At 41.4% G+C, this 23799-nt stretch overlaps 1 protein-coding gene across 1 annotated transcript in view; it reads right to left on the minus strand.

Moving 5' to 3' along the window:
• Positions 1-2874: 2874 nt before the first annotated feature.
• The window catches only part of LOC148189499 (uncharacterized), a 32178-nt gene continuing 11253 nt past the window's right edge, over positions 2875-23799 (minus strand). The window contains exons 4-6 of the mRNA XM_088077316.1: positions 6202-6269; positions 4099-4372; positions 2875-3916 (exon numbers count right to left, since the gene is read on the minus strand). Of these exons, the coding sequence (XP_087933442.1) occupies positions 3515-3916; positions 4099-4372; positions 6202-6269 (744 nt within the window). The 3' untranslated portion in view covers positions 2875-3514. The remainder of the gene's footprint in view (positions 3917-4098; positions 4373-6201; positions 6270-23799) is intronic.

Below are 23799 nucleotides of genomic sequence, written 5' to 3' on the forward strand. Positions count from 1 at the left end.
GTGTTGCCTAATCCTAATCATCGTGATGGTCCTTGTTGATTGACTTGTGCTGTTGTTTAAACATAAGCACCGTGCTGCGTCATCCCACCATGCGCATTTGTTGACATCACAGTAACGGCATCCCGTAAAAAACTGACTCAGAAGGATACCTAAAACGTAGTTAGACACAGAAGGTCACAGAGCAGTACCGTGTGACCAGTTGGGATGAGAGTGTGTTGGCAGCAAAGCGTTGTTATTATGGGATGTTGTGAGCACTGCAGCCTGTAGGGGGTGCTAACAGAGCTTTAGCCTCTTCCCTGCTGTTGTGAAAATGCAGTCTGCAGAGTGATGGTCACACTATGGCTTCCACCATCATGTGTAGATAGTACACACCCTCAGGGAAGAAGCAGAGGGTTCACTCTCCAGAGCAGAGCCATCAGCTGAGACAGCCTGCACCTTTCATCCTGAACACACTGAGTCTTTGTGGAATCTGCCTCGGACAGAAACCTCAGTTGGTCTCTGGAGCCGGGATGGTTTCACCGAGACAGAGAGAGGAGTAAACCTAACCTCCATTCCCTGGGAGAATCCACACAAGAGGAATGTGCTTTCTCTTCATCTCCAGTTCTCATAGTAAATCATGTCACTGAAAAAAAAATAGAACTGATGATTTTTGGGTTGCTTTTTCTTTGGCTGCCCGTTCAGGCTTTTAACTCTCTCTCAGCATGCCGTCAAGGGTCTGAGGGTGGGTCCCCCCCACCACTCAGCTCTCCTCAGCTCAGAGGGCAGGGATTAGTTACACAGACCGTTTATAGGCCCGGCCCCAACCATGTCATATTTCATGCAGCGATGTGGGTTTGGAGCCTGGATCAGGTGCTGCTGACTGTAAAGGTTTAATCCCTGAGCCAAGCAAAGGGTGACAAATGATGACATCCACATAGTAGGTCCAGACTTTAGCTCAATATACCCAATGATTTCTGAAACTGTGCTTGCTGGAAAAGAAACTGTGCAATACCAAGAAGAGGAATCATTTTTCTTCCCAAAAATGACCTTCCGGCTGAGAGTTTGATGGAAAGCATTGCTCACAACAACAAAATGAGGAATTTATTCCCATCTGGAGCTGTTGTGTGTGTGTGTGTGTGTGTTTGTGTGTGTGTGTGTGTGTGTTACTCACCATGACTATAATGGCCAGTATGTGCATGGCTATACTGGTGTGTGTGGAGCCAGACCCTGAGGCCTACACAGTGTTGAAGACTGGTGAAACATTTCTGCTGCATGTGTGTGTGTGTGCGTGCATGTGTGTGTGCGTGTGCGCATGTATGTGCATTTCCGTTTGTCTTCCAAATATATTACACAACACAAAACAACAGTTTTGTATATATAACATTTTTTTGTTGGAATGTGCTATTGTTTGTTTCAAATATGTTGTACTGAAAACACGGCATTAAACTATAAAACTTTTTTACCAAAAAAATGTCTTTAAGATGATAACCATACAAGAATATCCTCCCTTCATGCAGCACCTTGTTCTTTTTTCATATTGTTCCCTTTTCCCATAACTTGCCTTCCCTTTAAACATACAGGAAGTTCCATCTTTTTTATTTCTGTATTTCTGTCTTTTTTATTTCTTCTTCAACTGATCCTAAACAAAACTGGAGATTTTGGGGATTTTTTTTCCTGAACTAGGAAAGTAAACCTTAAACACAAAAGTTAAAAGTATACAGACAGTTTACTTCATTGTGCTTTTGTCAGTTTGGGTCTTGGTTTGTTTGCCCTTTGCTTCTTGGTTCCAGTGAAGCTCTTCTTCGTGATATTTGGTTAAGGATTGGGGCACATAATCAATTGCTTTAGGTATAAATTGGGGTAAGAGAACTAAAGCACTTTATCAGTAGTCCAGTTGAAATGAAATTAAGTTATCACATTTTGGATTAGAAAGAAATGATATGATATCTGAAACTGTCTTATTGCAGTGTGTCCAGTTGATTTAAATACCCTTAATTATGTAAAGCCATCTTTATTGTGGTGTCCAAGAAAAGTTAGTACCAACTAATCTTTAACAAAATTATAGGCTCATTCTACATAACTTGTGAAAACTGTCAACAAACTACTAAAAGTATTCAATCAAATGAATATTTTCTTAGGTATTTATGTACAGATAATTGGAATGTAATGGTGATTGCTGGGTAGTGTGTGTGTGTGTGTGTGTGTGTGTGTGTGTGTGTGTGTGTATGTTGTTGTCCAATCATAACTCTCTATTTGATCACGTGACAAGACAATGTGACTCCAGCAAGTTGAAGCGAAAATCTGTCAAGGCTGACAAGCTAGGAAAATACAGGCAAGGCCAGCATTCAAACACAAAAGCGGTTGCAAGAAAAGACGGGAGGGAGAAGAACAGCAACAGGAGGTTGAAAGGATCTCTAAATTGGATAAAGTTTTTACAAGCAGTTGCCAGCTCATGGACAAGCTCCTCGCACAGCTCTAACAGTGTCAAAAAACATGTAGCAGGTAAGCTAACGCTAGCAGCAAGCTAAATAACGCTGGTCTGAATAATTGTAATGTTTGGCTGTCGTGTTAAACTTAAATTTTATAATAAGGCACAGGTTTATAATTAAGGCTAAATTGTAAGCTACTAATAAATTTATGTCTCTACCAGGTGGATATCTGGCTAATGAATTGTCATGGTAAGCCAACTAATAGCCAAGTAGATGCTAGCTGTTCCCTAGCATTAGATAGTCTAACCGTTATTTTTTTGAAATTGTCATTGTGTGTGTGATCTTTTGTGGTTAAACTGTGCATGCTGCTATAACTGGACAGTTTTCAGGACATGGTGTTGTTTGTTGATAAGTATTGCAGCTCTCTTGTCTCTTATTTACTATCATCTCTTGACTTTATGTGACGGAGAGCAGTTGTCATGAGGTTGTTGTACTAAAAAAACCTGAAAAAGTCTATGGTCAATTCAGCAGACAGTGAAATGTTTAGCGGCTCTGTTTTCAGCTGCTTGTTGTCACGTTTGTGAACTTTGGCTGTCATAGTACGATCCATACCTCTGATCACTCTGTCTTTGATCTCTTTACTTTGCAAATACAACAGTCGAGGAAACACATTGCCACTATAAAATCCAAACATATGGTCGGTACTTTGTATATGTGCCTATCAAAGTGTGTGCATGTGTGTGTGTGCTTCCTAACTAAAAATTCCCAAGGGCTAGGGCTGCACGATTATGGCCAAAATGTTCATCACGATTGTTTCGATCAATATTGTAATCAAGATTATTAATCACGATTATTCATCATGTTAGGGAAAACATCTGTATTTTTATTGCACTACTTCTCAACAAACAATATGTAAACAGTTTTCAGTGCAAAATGAACCTTTAAATAATAATACATGATAAATAATAATAAAAAATTACCCAGCAATTTAAAATTTACCAAGGGCTAACTGAATAAATATGCTATTACAGAGTGCAATCACGAAGTGCAACTCAATGGAAACAATTTCAGCTTCAACAGAAAAGGCAATAATATTAGGCTTAGGCCTACAGATTTTTGGCAAGAAACACCAGCCTGTCAACATTTTCTGGCTTGAGAGGTGAGCGAAGGCAGGTCACTACATTTCCCCCAGTGCTAAAGACCCTCTCTGACAGGGAACTTGTTGCAGGAATGCACAAGTACTTTTTTGCCAGCTTTAAAAGTCGTAGGTAGAGTTTCTGATGTTCCTTCAACCAGTCCAAGGGGTCCTCTTCACTGACAAGGTTGGCACACTGTAGGTAAGACTGAAGCTCAGAGGCTACAGCCTGTTGTTTCTGCTGTGGAGATCTTGGTGTGGCTGCCCTAGAGACCTTGAAGAAGCTCCCCAAGGTCTTCTTTTTCTTAGATGTACTGGGTCCATCCTCTGCACTGTCTGCAGTCCCTCCACATGGATCAGTTGGGCCCTTTTCCTTGAAAAGAACATGATAAATAAAATAAGAAAAACAAAATCGGTTGTATGAAATATATTCAGAGCAGAAACACATCCATATTCAGATTACAGCACATCAATGACCTTTTAACACTTTTAATACATGTAATATCTATAATTTATTATAAATTCTGTATCTATGTATCCACAATTATTACTAACCATGCTTGCAGAAGCAGCCATCTCAGATATGAGTCTGGCCTGGATTGGTGCTGGTCTGTCCTCACTGACGTAGTTCAGCTTGAAGCGTGGATCAAGAGCAGAGGCCATATCAAGCAGTTCTTGTGTTTCTGCATCCTTGTATTTTTCTTCCGAGTAAGTGAGGATTTTGGTTTTGATGATGTTGGTAAGGTCTGGAACATCATCACTTACTGTGAGGATGGAGGAGCTGAACAGGTGGAGGACTGGCTTCACAAAAGAAACACTGACAGTGCCACTGACAGTGCCCCTCGCGAAAATTATTGCGCGAGGGGATCACATATTTCTTGTCCAGTGTGTTGAACATTTTTCTAAAGTCCTCGTTGCTTACTGTATTTACTGGACACATGTCTTTGGCCAAATAAAACGATATTGCGTCTGTTATTTCAGCGTGTCTTTCGGAGGTAGATGGATACAGTGTTGCCCGGTGCAGGGTCGCTTTTATTGTTGTCTGGGTTGCCGCTGGACACGGACGGGGATTGTGTGAAGAAACGTTAGCTTTGGCCTTGATGCATTCCTCGTGTTTGTGATGTTTTCAGATGGTTGAACAGATTAGTTGTGTTACCCTGTGGAGCAGACACAACTCTGCTGCACTCTTTACATATGACTACTACTTGTTTAACGTCACTTGCCCTGAATCCGAAACAGGTCCAGACAACAGATGTTGATCCCTTTTGAGGCACTAGCTCCTCACCGTGATGCTCCTCTCTAATTCCTGCTGTACTTTCTTCTCTCAACATGACTCACTTTCGTCAGTCCACGGTGTGACAAAAGGCTCCTGCCTCAGGGTGCGCTCGCTTGTTATTTAGGCAGCTTAATGAAGCCTTAACCATACGTTTGCCCCCTGGTGGTTGACTGACGACTGATTGAGAAAGTGCTTTATTAGCTATGTAGCAGAGCCCTCATTTCAAATGTAAATATCGCAGACGATCAGGGTAATTTAATCGTGGCGGCCAAAATCGTGATCATGATTAAAATTCGATTAATTGTGCAGCTCTACTAAGGGCCCATCATAATGGCCTGCACTGGGGCCCTTTATTACTTACCTACACCACTGTCGTAGAGAATAAAAAAGTGTTTGTGGTACACTGTATAGAGAACAAGAATGTTGGTTTTACTTACAGTGTTACACCATAGGGAACGTGGGTGCTGGTGTTACACCCAGTGTCAGACTATTCGGAAGGTGACAGTAGGTGGGTTTCCATTACAGATATGTGTAAAAGATTAAGCGATATTTTCTAAATAACACACAGTTCAGAATCAGAATAGGGTTTTATTGCCAAGTACATTTACATATACAAGGAATATAACTTGTTGTTTTGGTGCCAAAAAAATTATATAGACGAAACATAAAAGAAATATAGTCATTTTGAATAGAATAAGATATAAGATAGAATATAGAAGAAATATAAAATGAAAAATAGAATATGCAGGACAGAAAATGTATATACAAAAGGTGCAATGGAGAATCAAGTCAAGTGTGCATTAAAACAGTACAACAACTGATGCAAGAATTATTGATTGCGACATGACTGCGTTTCCATTGAGTGATATTCTGTGACTTCTCCTCTCGCAATAACATTCCAAGAAGCATGGCGATGGATGTCGAAAACATTATCAGGTTTATTTCTATTGCAGCCACCACTCAACTTTTGGAGAGTTATTTGATGCAATAACACCTCTTGTAACGCCTGCTGCATCATGAGGGAGCCAGTTCCTACTGACAAGCACATAGCCATAACATCATTTGACCTAGAAAAGCCAAAAAAGTGTTTCGGGAAATATGGCTTTTTTGAATCGTTTGATGCAAGTGCAAAAACTTTTTGCATTAAATTTTTTTTTTTTTTTAATTGATATGCTTCCATTAGTGCTCTGGAAAGGCACATACGCTGTTCTGCCGATAGGGTAGTCAGGTCAGAAAATACTTACTTGTGTGTTTTTAGAGAACAAGGACAAATTGTGTATTTTGTTATTTAATATGGGGGCCTTGTTCCAAAATGTGATAAGGAGCCTAACATCAGAGGAGCACTGGCTGTTTTAGCGGCCTATTAATGCTCATAATGTTACCTCACATGTTCAGCTATTACATGAGTGGAACGTCTGGGTGTCCACATGGCCATGTGGCGTATGTTCCCCTGTAAACAAACACACAGCACATAACAGCTGGAAACAAACACCACATATGATGGCATCCGTGTGTGTGTGTGTGTGTGTGTGTGTGTGTGTGTGTGTGTGTGTGTGTGGTAAGTGAAAGTGTATACATTAATTCAGTGCAATTTGGAACAACAAACACCTCATTTCATTCATCTGACTGAGGTTTTTAGAGCAGAGCCACCCAATTAGATTTACCCACAATTCATGCAGCCGCCGCCCCCCTTCAGTGTTGCCGTGGTAGCATGTTGTCAGACAGCATGTGGAGCCGCTCTCGGGGCCCGGCGCTCTCTGTGCCCTTGGAAGCCTCGTCCCTCATGCTGGTTTCAATTCCATAACCTTTCAGATCACGGCGTAATGAGTCGAAATGGCTCGCACATGCACATTATGCCCCGACGAATCATTTTTCCACCGAGCCAATTTACTCCCATGATTAAATCTTTTTTTCCTACGTGAGTCAGAGCAGAGAGCCAGGCGAGGCAGAGGTTTGGAGCGTGTTGTGTGTCTGCAGGGAGTCAAGTGTGTCTGGGGAGTCAAGTGTGTATATGGGTGTGTTGAACGATTTAGCATCAGAGAAAGTAACTAGAACTTTACTCAAGTTTTAAATTCAAGTATTTTACTTGATTACTTAAAAAAAAAAATCCCTTTAAATTTCAAAGGGAAATATTGCACTTTTTTTCCTGTACAGTTATCTGATAACGTAAGTTTTTTATTTAATTCAACATGAGAAAAACAAATAAAATATTTTTATCAATATTTATCAATATTTTCATCTTAAATGTTTCTTTTCTTCTGTTCTTGATATTTTCTCTCGCTCTTCTACTTTTGTAATCATTCCTTGCTTCTTTGGTTTACTTTCCTTTCCTTTTTCCATTCTTCCTTTCTCCTTTTGCCTAAACCTAATCATCCATGACTTTGTTGCCTAATCCCAACCATTGTGACAGTCCATGTTGTTGTGTAAACATAAGGACCATGCTGCTCCATCCCGCTACGTGCATTTGTTGACATCACCGTAACGGCATCCCAGGGCGTAAACAGCTGACGCAGGAGGATACCTAAAACATCATAAGTAGACGCAGAAGGTCACTGACAGAGTGGTAACATGTGATGAGTTGGGATCAGAATGTGTTGTCATTTCAGTGAGACAGACCACAGTATTTACATGCCAGCTGCCCTATCAAGAAGAGATCTTGAAAAGAAAAAAAAAGTAAGGGTCGTCCGCAAAAAAGTTGGCAAATCTAGCTCAATCTTTGCTGGAATGCAGCAAAAATTAATTTATGTAATGAAAGATTAAATGAGTGCCACTGTGACAACTTCGCTAAAATCTTGTCTTGCAGTATTTGCTAACTGATAAACCTTCAAACTCACTGTTATACAAACTGGACTTCCTATACTCAAAGTCATTCTGTCATTAATACATGAATCAACACGCCCCCACCTAAGCAGCCCCTTACATATTTCTCTGGCTTCCTCCCACAGTCCAAAGACATGCAGCTCAGGTTGATTGGTGACTCTAAATTGTCCTTAGGTGTGACTGTGAGCGTGTATGTTGTCTGTGTATATGTGTCGGCCCTGCGATAGTCTGGCGACCTGTCCAGGGTGTACCCCGCCTTCCACCCGATGACAGCTAGGATTGGCTCCAGCCCCCCCGCGACCCTTACGAGGACAAGCGGTTACAGAAAATGAATGAATGAATGAATGCTTGTTAACACCTTGTTAACACACTTCCATTTATATTTTGATATACCTTTTTTTACAGCAGAAATTTTGACAAACATAGCAGAAAAAGCACAGGTATATTCAACATCATTAATAATGGCTGCATTCCATTTTATTGTGCATACTGGCCTAGTGGAATAGCTTACTAGGACAATGAATGCAGCTGAGCCATTGTTTGTGTAATCCATTTCACTTGTGCCTTTCTTACTACAAGTCAAAGTGTCTGCTGTGAAAAAGGTCCATTTTGCAATTTTGTCTTTCATGAGATGCAGAGCAGGTGGGCTCAAATGCAGAAGACAGCAGGCAACAGGAACTCAAAAGATCTTTTTTTAAATTTTATTTCAAGAAACCGTCTTATCAGTAATAGTAAGACCAAGTGAAAACAAAGACAAACTAATGAATGCAACTTAAATAAGTCTTAAACAGACCGTCCAGCCTTCCCAAAGGTCGGAGACTCATACTGGACTGTTAGATTCATTTTACACACTTTTTTTTGCACTGTTCATGCATTTGACATTTTTTGGCACATTTCTGTATTTTTGTTTAATCTTGGAATTTCCAGCTCAGCTCCTTCAATTAGTATAATATATACGGAGGAAACAAAAATGTTGTTTGTTAAGTGTTAAGTGCAAAAAAAAAAAATTAAACTTGATGCCAGCACAAAGCTCTGCATACCACTGGAAGTTACATTTTTTTGGTATTATGCCCCAGGCAAGCAGCTCCATTGAACTGAATAGACACTATCATGGGTTCTGGTATCCAGTTATTATTATACACTATGTAGTAAAAACATCCACGCTAATATGATTTAAAATGCATAACTTTTTAAATAGCCACCTCTGTCACAATCTGCTGTCGGCTACTTGCCACATTCGCCAGCAAAGAGAAGAGATATTCCAGTAAAACCAGAGTATACATTGGTGGTTCTCTCCAACGCTGGAGACATGTCTTTGCGTATAAAGAAATTAGGTTTTAAAATGAACTCTTAACGTTTCTTTTAGACTGTAAGTAACATCCAACATGGGCTTTTCAGCAAAATGTATCTTGAGTGCAACTAATGACATAAAAACAATTCTTTACTGAAAAACATTCCAATGGTGTCAGGACATGGCTTTGATGTGTCAGTTTTCTTGCTACTTAAGTCTTACTAAAGCTGAGCTTGGCGAGCTGTAACATGAACTATATGCCAATGCTACACGCAAACATTATATGATAGTGTTTTTTTGACAGATGAGTCAAACTTTGTGTATTCTCACCATGCTTTTAGTTAGTAATTAGCTCTTTTTTCAATATTTGATCAGTGGCTGTAAATTTAGATTGTACGATCAAAAGGTCAGTGAAATGTTGCCCCCCATTTCTTCGGAGCATGTGGCCAGGCATTACACATTGCACATTAAGCATAAAATACCTATGTGTGCATGTATGTGTATCTCCCTGTGTGTGTGTGTGTGTGTGTGTGTTTGGCCTGTGTGTGAGTGTGATGTGATGTATTCATGAGAAGGAGGGCAGAGAAACAGGCCCCGCTGCTGGAGCCATTAGCTGCTCCAGTAAATCTGCAGGGACCTGAGAGAGCCGGCCCTTCAGCGGCAGGTATTTCCTGTCTCTTGATCTTTGGGAGGCAGAGCTCATTTCTGCCGGTGGGGGTTCGGCCTTCATAATAAGTTGTGGTTTGATGCCAACAGTTTATTATTCAATTTCATTCTGTAGAGCCCTGTGTGTGTGTGTGTGTGTGTGTGTGTGTGTGTGTGTGTGTGTGTGTGTATGCGTGTGTGTGTGTGTTACCATTTATACAGTGAGAGCTTGCAGCCCATTTGCCAACTAATGTAATTGGACGATTCTGTAAAACTTCACTTTGGCAATGTTTTTTATGTTTACTGCCAATTTCATAAAATCAATTATTCCCATGATATTCCTGCATAACAACTGCAGTACGGTTAAGGTGTGGTTATCATAAAGAAAAACACTTCACTAATCAAATCTTGAATATTAACAGTGAACAAAATGACTGTGTGTAATGCGAATGATGTCAAACCCAGAAAAAGGTCTCAGCAGCTTTTGTTTTCATCAAATAAGTGTAGTATAGGAAGAAAGTAAGTATATTTGAAAACGCAGGTTTATTCATGCATTTTAGCCTTTTGTCCTCACACAAACTGCGTTTTAGGGCCCTGAAAATGGTCCTTTTGTACAACTCTCTCTAGGGACATTTCCAGAAACACGATTTTCAGTATTGACGTGTATAGACATGGTAAAATGTGTAAGAGTGCACCATTATCTCATTTGTAAGGCGTCACAAATGAGGCAACATTTAGTGCATTGGCAAACCTGGCCAAAAGTGCTGCTCTAACCTTTCTAACAGGACTTTCTTACATGATTTCACACAGATGTACAGGTACTCTTACACTACGTATATTTGGGAACAGAGGTGTCAGAATAGATAGGCAACATCCAGGGTTGAAAAGTGAAGCCAATGCTGAAGTGCCAAAAACTGCAGTTCCTCTAATGGCCACTTGAGGCTGGCTCCAAAACAGAGTTAATCCCCATCGACCTCCACGTTAAAATGCTCAACTTAACAGCAGAAATAAACATGTTTACAGCCTGGTACAAAACCAGTTTGGTCTCTATAGCTAATTTTAACATTTAATACAATTGAATGTGGGCCGTTTTTTTTTTTTTTTTTAACTCAACCATTGACATTGTATTAAGGCCAAAGTTATGCACATTTAACAGTGGGGCTGCTTGAGTGACAGACTATCTCCGAGCCGTCGCCTCAACCTGAGTCAGATCCACCTCTGAGTCAAACCAAGATGGAGATGGACAAAACGCCAAACTCCAGGCTTTGAAACGGCAGTCAACTAACCAAATCGCGATGCCTCAGCGTCTCAAGCCCTTTTATGAGGTATTTGTGAGGTGTTTATGCATTTGCAATCTAACTAGGTTCAAATGACTGGCACCCGTTTTAGTTTAAGAGGACAATGGTATCCATCATTGTAAGAACACAGGTGCAAACAGGTCTGCAGTTTAAAGGTCCAGTGTGTAAGATTTAGTGACATCTAGTGGTGAGGACTGCCGATTTCAACTAGCTGACTCCAACTTGCAACCAACTTCTCCTGGTTAGAGTTCTTTAAGTGTAGTACATGATACATAATCTGCATACGTGGCGTGCAGCCGTAAGGTCAGCGTTCTCACAGGATCTGCACATGCCAGTTTACACAGTGACAGAAGTGGTGGCATTTAAAAAAAAAATTCACTTTGGAACCCAGTTTCTAAAGTTTGCGTTTTCAGGCCCCATAAACGCTGTTTTTGTGTAAACTAAAGACCAAACCGTGACAAAAGTTTCATGTTTCATGCAAAACAAGGTTGCCGTGTGAACCCCCCCCTTATGTTATTACAGTAATCTTGATGTTGGTCACTAGGCGTCAAAGTCACATGCATATTTTCTGCTTCCTTCTAAATTTCTTGTGTAGCACAAAAGTTATAATTCATTGTGAGAGGTCACCTGTCAGATAAACATAAATCCAGGTCATTTTAGGCATTTGAACAAACAACCAATGCTGGTGAGGACAGTCTCAGTGTTCCTAATGCATCTGCTACAACAAGCAGTGAGACAGAGGAAGAGACAGTAAACACCTCTCAGTCTGAAGTGACTCCTTATTCTCTTCCCACACAGGAAAGAGCAGCAGCATCTTTGAGCTTCTTATGTGTGTGTTTTTTTCCTCTCCTGGTTTTAAGCCATTCGAAGATCCTCAACCTCAAGCAGGGTGTTTGCATTTTGGAGGAAAAACAGGATGTGAACTTTTAAGACCACACTAAAGGAGTTTATGATGGAGGGAGACATTGTTCAGTCGTGTTCCTGGGCTTGTATACAAGGGGAACATTGAAACACCCCGGTGGTTAAGATGTGAGGGGGAAATTTATTGGACTCACATGGGCGACATTTTTAGTCAAACCTAATAGTAATTTGGCCCTCATATGGGCTGACTGCTCCAAGGAAAGAGGATAGGATAAGAGGTTATTTGTGTAGAAAAGAGATGATAGATGACATCAAAGGTAATTAATGATAAAGTAAAAGCATGAATGGAAGTGTTTCACTTAGAATACTTCAGTTGATGTGATTGGGAAATACCTTTTTTGGCCTTCTATCACCATTTACTTCTTGAAACACTCAAAAGAGGTTTATTTGTTTGTTTGCTTAGTTACACATATGAGAGAATTAAAGGAAAAATCCAGTGCTGGTAAAAAAAGGGGAATGTGTGGAAGAATCATTAAAAACCCACAGGGTTTGAAAGGAATTGAAAGTTCACTCATGCAGCATCTGAAGAGCAGCAGCAACAGCTATAGGTCAATGTAGAAAAAAGAAATGTACATAAAAAGTAAAAAAAAAAAAAAAACAACCAGAAGATTGATGCTCTCGTGATTTTTTTCTGCAGCTGCACACAGTAAATGGTGAACATCGTTACCTTTAAGTTATCTGCATTCAGTGATTTCTTTAGACACTTGGGGGCAGTGGAGCAAGCTCTTACTCAACATGGCAACACATTCTCATCCCAAGTTGTGACAAATGTTATGTCTTAGGTAAACCTCTGCGTTTGCTCTTTACGTTATGGGATGCTGCTTCTGTGATGTAAACAAATGCACATGGTGGGATGACACTGCATGTGGTTATGTTTAGGCAACAAAAGCACATGGCAAGTAATGTCAGGACATCCAACCAAAGCACATGCTGGCATGAATGGTTAGGGTTATGGGAAAGAGGAATATGCTAAGGTGTACAAAAAGGTGGATCAGGCAGGTGCCGTCTGGCTGTCTGCCGGGATATAATAGCACTGTGACTGGTTCTGTCCAGTTGTGTTCTCACCTGACACTGCAGCACTTTATGGGGATGCAAAAGGTGCCTTTTGGTGTTATACTCTTACGCCAAAAGCACTGAAATAGCAGTGCTATTTTACAAGGTCGAAATAAGAATGAGCTGAACATGGATATACAACAGTCCTTCCGGGAAATTAGTAGGCTTTAACAAGCAGCAACCTCGGAGGCTGAAAAATGAAGCCAATGCAAAGTGCAAAAAAAATCCTTGAAAATGGCTCCAAAACAGTCAATCCCCATAGATCCCCATGTTAAAATGCCAAACTTTACAGCAGAAATGTTCACTGCCTGGTAAAAAAAAAACAGTTTTGGTCTCTAAAGCTAGCCTGTCATCCTTGCGTCCTTCTCGTCATCATCATCCACCTGAATATTATTATCTGACCCATTTAACAATGGCTACCTGAGTTATGAAATGATACTGTGGGCCCCATTTCTCTCTCTTGTCTCACATGTTTGCCCTGCAAGTAACCTAAATGATGCAATGTGAGGTTGTATTTACTTTTAAATGTGCAACAGTTAACGCCTACAGGTTAAGGCCTTAACCTGTAGATGAATATTAAATTCTAATGTTTTTCTTGCTAATTTCACGTAGGCTAGATATGTATGAGCTCAAGTTTGGTCTACTGCAGAAAAACACCTGTTCTCAACCCTCTGTCTTATCATCTTAATATATTTACGAAATTGATGCAAAGTGCAGAAAACTTTCATGTAGACATATTCCCCCACATGCAGCAGGTTAACAGTAGTGCAGCAGTGAGCCTGTGTCTGTGCAGGCAGAGACCGTCACACTTACAGTCTCAATCATTGCAGTATTTATGGTGTGAGGAAATTTGCCTCCATGTGTACAGGAGCCAAGACTCAAACCTGAACCTGATGTGAGCCAGGAGATCCTGACCTGAGGTGGCAGCTTGCAGCTCGATGGCAGAAACTGTGTGAAATCCAGTGCTAACCCATCATTCTCCCCGATGCTTTGCAGGGGCAGCCAAGGGAGAACAGGGGGGGGGGGGCAATCCTCCTAATTTGAAGCAAGTTGAGTCGATTTTATGAACTAAGCTGTGAAATATGACTTTAATAATGGTTGCAAATGGCAGGGCCGGCGTCTGGAAGCATGGGAGGGAGAGGAATATGGCAGAATAAAAGTGTGGAAAATGAAGAAGTCAAAATTCCAACGCGGGGATCAACACCAGCTCACCGCCTCCCTCTTCCTCTGCCGCCACCCTGGCAAAGCTCGCGAGCTAATGAAATGTGAAAATACTTGTGGGCGCGGCGACTATGGGCTCAGCAAAATCCAGCTCCATAAACTGATGATTAAACCGATGTCCCTGCGGCGGGGGCTTAATTCTGTAGAGACGTTCCACTTTGCTTTGGCGGCTCACAGGGTGAAGTTTGGGCTGTGTAGAAGAGGAGAGACAACCGATGTCTGACGAGGGGTTTAACGGGTACCGCAGTACGGTTTAATGGGGCACCGCGGCACCACCCTGGCTTCACCCCTGCCCTGTGGTTGGACTTAAAAAAACATGATGCTGATGTTTTTATAGCTTTTTTTGGGTCTATATTTAGATTGTGTAAAACAAACTAAAAATAATGATCCTGCAAAGTTGTACTAACAAGCATTTAATCAACTCAGCCGGCGTTCTGTTTTTGAGGCTAAATGCTGGAGTAATGTGAGGCATTCATCAACATTATAGCAGAGACACCTCCCTGACAACATAAAAAGCACATGTTGGGAAAGTCCCTCTCTCAGCCCTGCCTCACGATCCTCCTCTTCCTGTGGACAGGATCCCTGTCTGTGTGTGTACACAAACACATGATGCCTGCCACATTTGGTTCTCAGCAGAAAACATGCACACATTTCCCGATGAGAAATGAGAATTTAACGAGCGCACCACCATGGGCTTCTCCGATCCACCGAGCAATCCTTGGAAAGAGTTAAGGGATGTTGTTCATTGTCACATGACATTAGGAGCACCGACAGAAACTCTCCTCCCCCTCTTCTGAACCGCCCCCAACCCCCCCGAACCCCCAGCCCCGTACGCACATCTTGCCTGCAGATGTGGCGAAACCACAAACACTTCAAAGTGCCTCTCCTCAGACCAACAGCGTACCCTGACGCCAACTGTAAATGTCCTGGACACAGTGCACGGAAAATATTAAACCCCCCCTAACTCGCAGTGAACAGCCGGGCTGAACCGGGCAGGCAGGAGTGGGTGGGGTGGGGGGGACAGACATCTAAAAAGGCCTCCTAAAAACACTTAATGACTCATCATTCTGCCGCGCAACAACAAGGGAGAGTCATCTCTGCTGTCTGTCTGTCGGCCAGAAACACAGGAACGCCGCGGCTCCCGCTGCTGCTGACGGACGCATCTGCGGCCCACTCATCACTGTGTCATATGCTTACCTGGCATCACGTGGAGGTGTGTCATGAAAACATCTCCGCTTTGACTCATGTGCAGAAAGGAAAGACTGCAAAAAAATAAAAAAAAGAGGTGGAAGGAAGAAAAGAAGAGGGCTTTTGTGATGAATGTTCGTCTGATTGCGTTTTGCGAAAAAGGTCTCAAGGCCTCTCAGTCAGCTTGGTTAAGATAATCGTGTAATTGACGTGGGCCCCTAAAGAGCTCCATCACGTCCAGCCAGACTTGAAGAAAAAGTTTGGGTCTTTTTTTGTGGTTTTAGTTATTATTCTTATTGGTTATGATAACATTTTGCACAGCAGCTTAATCGCAGGGACACAGGAACACAGCTTTACAATGTCCACAGAGCATCGCCACATGGTCCAATTTAACACCATTAAGTTAAACACAGATATTAATGGTTCAAATGAAGGTGGACTTTGGATCATTACCCAAATGTCTAGTGTACATGTCCACTGGATTTCAGAGCAATGGTGCAACACTAACTTACCATAACTACCATAGTTTTGAAATGCATTGCACAACCTTAAAGCCCCTTTTCCAAAATGCACTGACACCTGCTAACATCTAGCTTTTGTATGTAATGGGAAGGGTTACAATTCACAGCATCCGGCATTCACACCTGCATCAAACCACTCTGTAGTACTCATTGGTATTTATTAGCTCTGGCTCCGATCGGCAGTGATGGGAACACAACATCTGAGTGAATGTATAAATTTTAGCCCCTGCACCAGCAAAAAAAAACAACCCACACACAGAAAAGCAAACTCATCTGTTGCAGGACTGTGTACATTGCTCTCCTCTGCACACAATGGTGGGTTTACCGGTGTTTAAAAACTTCCATACACACGCTAATTTTAGCCCCTTGACCAGCAAGATGCAAAGATGCACCACCACTAAATACTGTCCGTCCTCCGCTCAAGAAGTGCTGAAACATATTTCCAAATTAGTCAGCACAGAGTTTGAAAGAGACTGAATAAGCAGCCTTAGAGATGTAAATTAAAGATGTAACCACTGTTACATTTACAATGTCCTCCATGCTGCTTTCTTCTGTTTACCAACCTGTTGTCCGAGCTGTCCTTGATGTTGAACGTGACACACCAAAAATACCCAAAACAGACACATAGAAATTAATAGCCCACTCATCTCCTGGCAATGGTAAAGGAGTCTATTGCTTATTTTTAGTATATTTCTCCCTGTTTAAAAGGCCTGTGTGCACATGTTAGCTTTGGTGGAAAAGGGGAGCAAGACACTGTTCTTCCTGGGGAGAGCTTTGATTAACAGGGTTAAAGTTGACTTTAAATATGAATCGAATCCTGGTTTCTGCTTTAAAGCCAAAGAAAAAAATTCTTTCATATCTGAAATTCTGGATAAAAATTACTATATCACCTAGGTTGTAAAAAAACAGAAATTAATAGTGAGCATTGAGCAATATCTAAGCATCTGGGTGTGTGTATGTGTGTGAAATCATCTGCAGCAGCACATGTGCTTGCTCGCATGCCTGCATACGCATCATACGTGGTATTGCGTGCCTGCACAGACCTCTGCATGCCGTGTGATTATGCAGCTCCGCACCACCGCCGCCTCCACTGTGCTGCTTGCTGCCGTTTCTCATGGAAGATGAAATGCGCTGCTCGCTATTCCAGAGGGACCGCTGGGAAGGGTTGAAAAACGAGGGAGGGGAAACATGGCAACGTCTCCTCTGATTCCACATCCCAGGGAACTTTGACCTCCAGCAGAGAAACCAAAATAAAAATCCCCTACTCGCCGCCAAGCCAGCACAACAGGAAGATGGGGTCGTGGAGGAGAGGTGGAGGGAGGGAGAACAATGAAGCCTCTCTCTTTGGCTCCAGATGGGTGCTTTTTGACAGCTCAAAGCTTTTGTTCTGTTAAAATAAGGGGGCAATGCTGCGCTTTGCAAGGTTGCCAGACATTGTAGGTTTTTCATGATGACGCACCGCACCGGGGTTTAATATCATAGAGCAGAGGATCCTCCAACACAGAGGAGATGTGGTGAGGAATAGACTCCCGCCAGTGTGATGTATTACCACTGCTGGGGTTTTATTCCGGCTAGCATGCAACGCACACTTTAGACTATATACTGCACGTGTATATACACACACAACAACACATTCAGGCCAGGGCCACTGTTGCACAGCAAACCATCAAGTGTACATATTAGGGTAAAAATATACCCATATGAGCCACCAGGGGCCCCACAGAAATAAAGAATGTTAACTCTCTCTTTTGGATTATTTCTTATTTTCCCTTTTTTTAGATTTCTTTCAATATATTTTCATTTTAATATGTGATATGTGTTACCACATTTTGGTGTGATAACAAATTTTGGAATTGCAATACACAACAAAAGTCTGGGGCCACAGTATGATATTTTAAAACAAATAGACAATGACAAAACAAATTCAAAGCAAGCTATACCAAATTTTGAAAATTTATAACAAATATTACAAATTTTGCCATTTGGGGACTCCTGTAATATGTTTTCAGTTGTAACAATTTTGGGATTTGGGGATTGCTGTCAGAAATTTTGCAGCTATAGTAAATGATTAAAATTTTGGGATTGGGGACCACTGTAAGAAATTTTGCAGTTATATAGTATAGTAATATTCCAAAATTATGGATTTGGAGATTTCCCAAAAAGTTTGTAATTATCATTAAAAAAACAAGTTTGAAGTGTAATAATAAACTTTTGGAGTACAACAAAGAATACATTTGAGGATTGGGGTTTAAAAAAATTGGGGCTTTAAGAGCTCTATTAAAAAAATGACAAATTCAAGGTGCGCTCTTCAACATTTTGGGTTTAGGATGTTTTTAGAATAATAACAAATTACGTAATTAGGGTTGCAGTACGTAATTTTAGGACTCAAGACAAATATTTTTGAAATGTAATTAGATTTTGTTGCTTAGGGCCACAAAAATGCCAGGGCCAGCCCTGTCACAGTGTGCACTCCTTTGTGAAATAAGTACCTCTGTGTGTGTGTGTGTGTGTGTGTGTGTGTGTGTGTGTGTGTGTGTGTGTGTGTGCGTGCGTGCACGCATGTGTGTGTGTGTGTGTGTGTGTGTGTGTTAGTTGGCGAGCAGTTGGATGGATGAGGTGTGATGCTGGCTTTATTCTCCCATGACAGAGGAGCAGCCAAGGCGCAGGGCAGCGACTCGTATGTCTCTGTCTCACATGATTCCTCACTCTGACTGACGGACTGGAGGAGGCAAACAGTGACTTAACCTCATTACTGCTCCAAAAAAAAACTACTATGTGGATTTGTTTTCAATTACAGTCTAATTTGGAACCATCCCCTCTTCCAAACACACACACACACACGTTTCTCATACTGGATATGAAATGCCTGTGTGAGCAATCATAAATATTTTACGGCATAAATGGTTTTCAGATCTGATTATGGGTTCAGAGAGTGTGTGTGTATATGTGTGTGTGTGTATGTATATCTGTATACGTTCTGTGCATGTGCGTGTCACGACCTTGGACACTACTAAGCCAACAGATCCTCCATTTATAAAATCAAAGTAGCTCCATGTGTTTTTTGTTTTCCCTCGTCCTCATGAAGCGTATCACACATTGGACTCACAGAGGATGCTGTAATCTCCGTTGCAAGTCATTCTTCCTGTGATGGCTTAATGTGTGTGTGTCTGTTTTCATTAAGCCAAATTCTTGTAATAATCTGCCTTCTGCAGGCCAGAAGTTAGTCAACTTATTGTACAAAGCTCAGCAGCGTCAGTGGCGGCAGCGGAGGTGGCGGTGGTGGGAAATTGTTTCTTTTCACCATAATTCAGGCCATGCTCATGCACACTAGCAGACATGAATGTTAACAGGTGTCGTAGTTCAGTGTAATCATTATTTCAGTCATGGAGGAGCTTATGTGTGCCATTTGTGTGTGTTTGTGTGTGTTAAAGTGAGCAGCTAATTTGCCATATGACAGAGCCTTGTTTTTGAAAATAATGTTTTGTCTTTGCCTAAATGGGGCCCGCTTCTTTTCCCTAATGCTGTCTGGTGTCACAGCTAAGGGACAACTTAGAGGCCAAAAAGTACCTTGCTAGACTTAGTGACCCTCTGACTGCAAAAAGTGCCCTTCTAGGTGGCTCAAGTGCCTCACTTACTGGCTCAGGTGTCCCTAATGCTCCTCTTGATAGCCCATGTGTCCCCTTGTAGTGCAAGTGCCCTTCTTAATGGCCCCTGTGTCCTTTTGGTCTGCCCGACTACTCTTGCTGTGAAGTCCCTTTCATTAATTCAAATTGCCACTTTGATAAACTATGTGACCAGGTGCTCCTGTATTTGCCCGTCTTGGAGGTGTCCCTATGGTTCTTCTATTCGGCCCTCTAGTGGCCCTCTAATCCAGTGTTAATTTTGGTATCTATTTGATATTTACTTAATGAAAATGCTTATTACATCTCAAAATGTTTTAGTCCAGTTTTAGTCGACAAAAGGTCATTAAATATCAGTCAACTTGTTGTCAAATTTTTTTCTTACTTATTCAATTAAGCTAATACAGGTAACAGAAATCCAGCCCTGCCCGCGACCCTTGCGAGGACAAGCCATTACGGAAAATGAATGAATGAAAGGTATCAGAAATCAGAATCACTGTAACAGATTGTATCAAGTTTTGAAATTTTATTCAGACTTTTTTCTACAAAGAGGAATATGTATTTACAAACATTTCTCCAATAGAGTTTTTGACTAGTTTAAAGGATGATTCATGAGCACACGCATATTCTTGGCTTTCTAGTATAGAATATTTTCCTAATTAAAAACATTTTTCAGGTATCATAAAATAATCATTATTATTATCATTAATAATCAATATCATTTTGTTCTCTTCTCATTTTGAAAGCTCATTTTTAAAACTCAGTTTGGAAGCGCGATAGCCCACCACTGACATTTTAGTCAAAAAAACCCCACAAACCCCACACAAAATACATTTCATCATGTATTTTTAGCTTGTCAACATCTTGTCTTCCATCATGGAAAACGATCATTGACAAACATTTTCTTAGTTTTTTGTAAACAAAATCAACACTGCTCTTATCATCCCCACTGCCGCTCTTCATGGCCATGTGCTCCTTTGATTGACTCTTACACCTTGAGTTGTTTAATTTTGGCCTGCCATAGTGACCCTCTGTTTGCCCTAGTAATCCTGTGGTTGGCTCAAGGGCCCCATTGGATACACCAAGTCACCAAGTGCCCCCCAGTCGGCCTCAGTGCCCTTTTGGTCAACCCAAGCACCACAAACCTTCCCCTGGTGAGCTCAAGTACTCTTTACAGGTGCCCCTCTGGTGTGATCTTAGGGCAAAGATTAACTTACCCTCAAGGTAACCCTGAGCCTATTTCATAAGAGGTGCCCCTCTCCAGTTTGGCCCTTTGAGATTCTGTACACACCTCTGCAGTTGACACACACACACACACACACATACACACACCGTGATTGTCAGCCATATCTATTACCAATTCCATGACCATGGATTTGATTTGCAGCAATAAGACAGTACGTGTAATGACAGCATTAAGGCTTGTTCTGCATATATAGAGTTTCAAGGAAAATGAAGACAGATGCTTCTCCCTCGCTGCTCTTAAACGTCAACAGAAATAAGGCAAAAACACATTCCTGGTGGCTACGCTGGCTGTGTTTAGTCCTGTCTGTGTGTGTTCTGCCCCGGCACTTGAAGGGCCCAAATAACAGGCGATGCTGGATGTCTTGACTTGAAGCCGAGGCTCCTTGCCATCGTCAGCCGGTAACGTGAGTAATGAGCTCTGTCAGACGCTGGCGGCTGACTGATGTTTTCCACCGCAGACGAACCTCCCTGAGAGCTGACGGCCGTATGCTAACGACAGATCCATGCATGCAAATGGCGACGTTTCTGACCGGCCCCTATAGAGGAAGGTGATGAGATGATTGGCGTGATACGCCCACTAACTTCTCAGTTCGAGGTCACCATGCAGTGCAGTATTGAGATTTGGTACTGTGTGTTCTTTGGTGGAGATTACAACACAAGGGAGAGAGTACGCCTTCAGGACAAGCAGTGTCGCCGCAAGTTCACTCACACTTTTTTTTTTAACCCGTAAGACTTTTGTGTCTGAACTTCTTCAACAACTCTCAACTGTCAAACCCTGTTGTAATATCATTATGTGTTAATGTGACTTGAGTGGTTTAGAATGGCAATTGGGGGGGGAAACAAGGAACAAGTTAAAAGCTCTGAGGGAATACAGTAGTGTTTCTGAAAATTTTAAGTCAAGAAAATGGAGCTTGCTTTTGTCAAATGACTTGACAAGAGCAGGGCCTCGACAGCGTGTTGCGCTAAACTATATCAAGTCTTTACACTAATATGTTTTCAATTTATTGTTAAGGTTCTGACTTTCATATATTAGAAGTTGTCTTTTGAATGTTGTAACCTTACGGAATTTGTGGTTCTGGATTGGAGTCTCTAAAGCCCCTTCCCACTGCACAAAAAAACCCGCTAACACATCTGGCTTTTTAATTTAATAGTAGAGGTAACGATCTGCATTTACACCCAGGTCAAATGACTGCAGTGGTCACAGGTATTTATTGCCTGTGGCTCTGATCAGCATTGATAAACACACAACACATGGGTGAATGCACCGATAAAATACAGTGATGCACAATCATCATATACCTCTGTTTCTGCCCAAAAAGCCCTTAAAATTGATCAAAATTAGTCTGCACTGATAGAGGGACTGAATATGTAAGAGATAAATAAAAAGAAGTAACCACTGTTAAGTTTTCACAGGCCTCCATCCATGCTGCTTTTCAACTGTCTACTAAACTGTTTTTTTTCCAGCCAAGACATCGAACGTGAAACATAAAACACACACACACACACACACACACACACACACACACACACAAAGGCATACTCATCTGTCGCAGAGCCGTGTGCTCAGCTCTGGTCTACTGCCCCCCCACCCCCCAGCCATTTTCAAATTCACAATAAAAATAAAGTGATTCACACTGGGAGTTGTTTTGTATATTTAGTATACATAAGGTGCAGGAGTGCATGAAACAGCATCAAAATAGAACTTGTTTATCGACCTGCAGCAGAAGTCCTAGCGAACCCCCTAATGTTGTGAAATCCTAGAAATGTACTAAATTCTAAAAATGTCATAAAATCCTAAAAATGTCCTTGAAATCCTAGAAAAGTCCGTAAGTCCTAGTCATGTCATGAAGTCTGAGAAACATCCTAATATCGTGGAAACAGACTCAAATCCTAGAAATGTCCTGAAAACCTAGAAATGTTCTTAAAATCCGAGTTATGTCCAAATCCTAGAAACATCCAAAATTCCTTGAAATGTCGTCAAATCCTAGAAATGTCTGAAAATCCTAGAAACGTCGTAAAATCCTAGAAACATCCTAATATCCTAGAAATGTCCAAAAATCCTGAAAGCATACTGAACTCCTAGAAATGTCCTAAAATCATAGAAATGTCATAAAATCCAGCATGCATTAGGCTGCTGCAACTGGCCTCTGGCTTTCTGTCATTTTGCAAAAGTGGCCCCCAAGCAAAGCAAGTATAGTATCCCTGATATAGCCTATAATTAGCAGTTTTATTTTGGTGCGAAAGGGGTATTAAAAAGTTTTGTGTGGAGTTTAGCATGAAGATCTGTGGTTACTTTGGCAAAGAGCTTTCCTGAGCTGCTGCATTATTTCATGGTTTGTCATGCAGCTTTCATCCTGTTGGCGCAACAGTGTTGTGACAGTTTTTTTCCCCTTCATGGATAAAACTTACAAATTTCATCTCTGAGCCTGCTGTGACCCAAACTAGCGAAGGCTCATTTTGACTCTTGTCATGTGGAAAGCTGTCTGACACAGACTAATGGCCCATCTTGATCTGCCGTTTAAGAAATAATGACACAGTGGAACAGAAAGCAGATTCTCGCGGTTCAGTATGAAGGCCTGGCATTGTTTCTTTACAGTTTCTTTTTGACAGACAGCTTGGGTTTAAAAAATGAAATAGAAAAAAAAAGTTTCCCTGTTTGTTTTACGCAGAGTGATTGTTTCCCTCATCGCGCTCGTGGAAATTTAAAGAGAAGAAACCAAACAAACAGAAAGTGCATTTAAAACCTGCTTTACAGGACACACCCTTTGTGTTTCTAACACATTAAGGAAACCTCGGGGCCACTCATAAAATAAAACGACATCTTTCTCTCTTGGCCATAAAATAAAACAAGATTGTCTGCCTCCGCAAAAAAACACACAGGCAGCACTTTTCTCCCTGTTTTCCTCTGAGAAGAATGATTGTAAATGTGTAATTAAATTAATAAAATAGTCCCGGGTAGTAAATCACTGCCCCCGAGGATGCCTGATTGCACAGCTGTATAAGTGTGTGTTTGTGCATGAATGCGTTTTTGCGTGCAAGCAAGATTAATGCAGAGGTAGGTGCGTGCAGCAGTGTGTGGTTAAGGGTTAGCATATTAAAAACAAAATGGCAACACAGGCTTTAAATGTTCCCCAATTCTGAGGGTAAGGCGCTCGCA

This window comes from Plectropomus leopardus, chromosome 5, assembly GCF_026936395.1.
Source record: "Plectropomus leopardus strain MGB_pleo_1.0 chromosome 5, ASM2693639v1, whole genome shotgun sequence".
Classification (NCBI taxonomy): Eukaryota; Metazoa; Chordata; class Actinopteri; order Perciformes; family Serranidae; genus Plectropomus; species Plectropomus leopardus.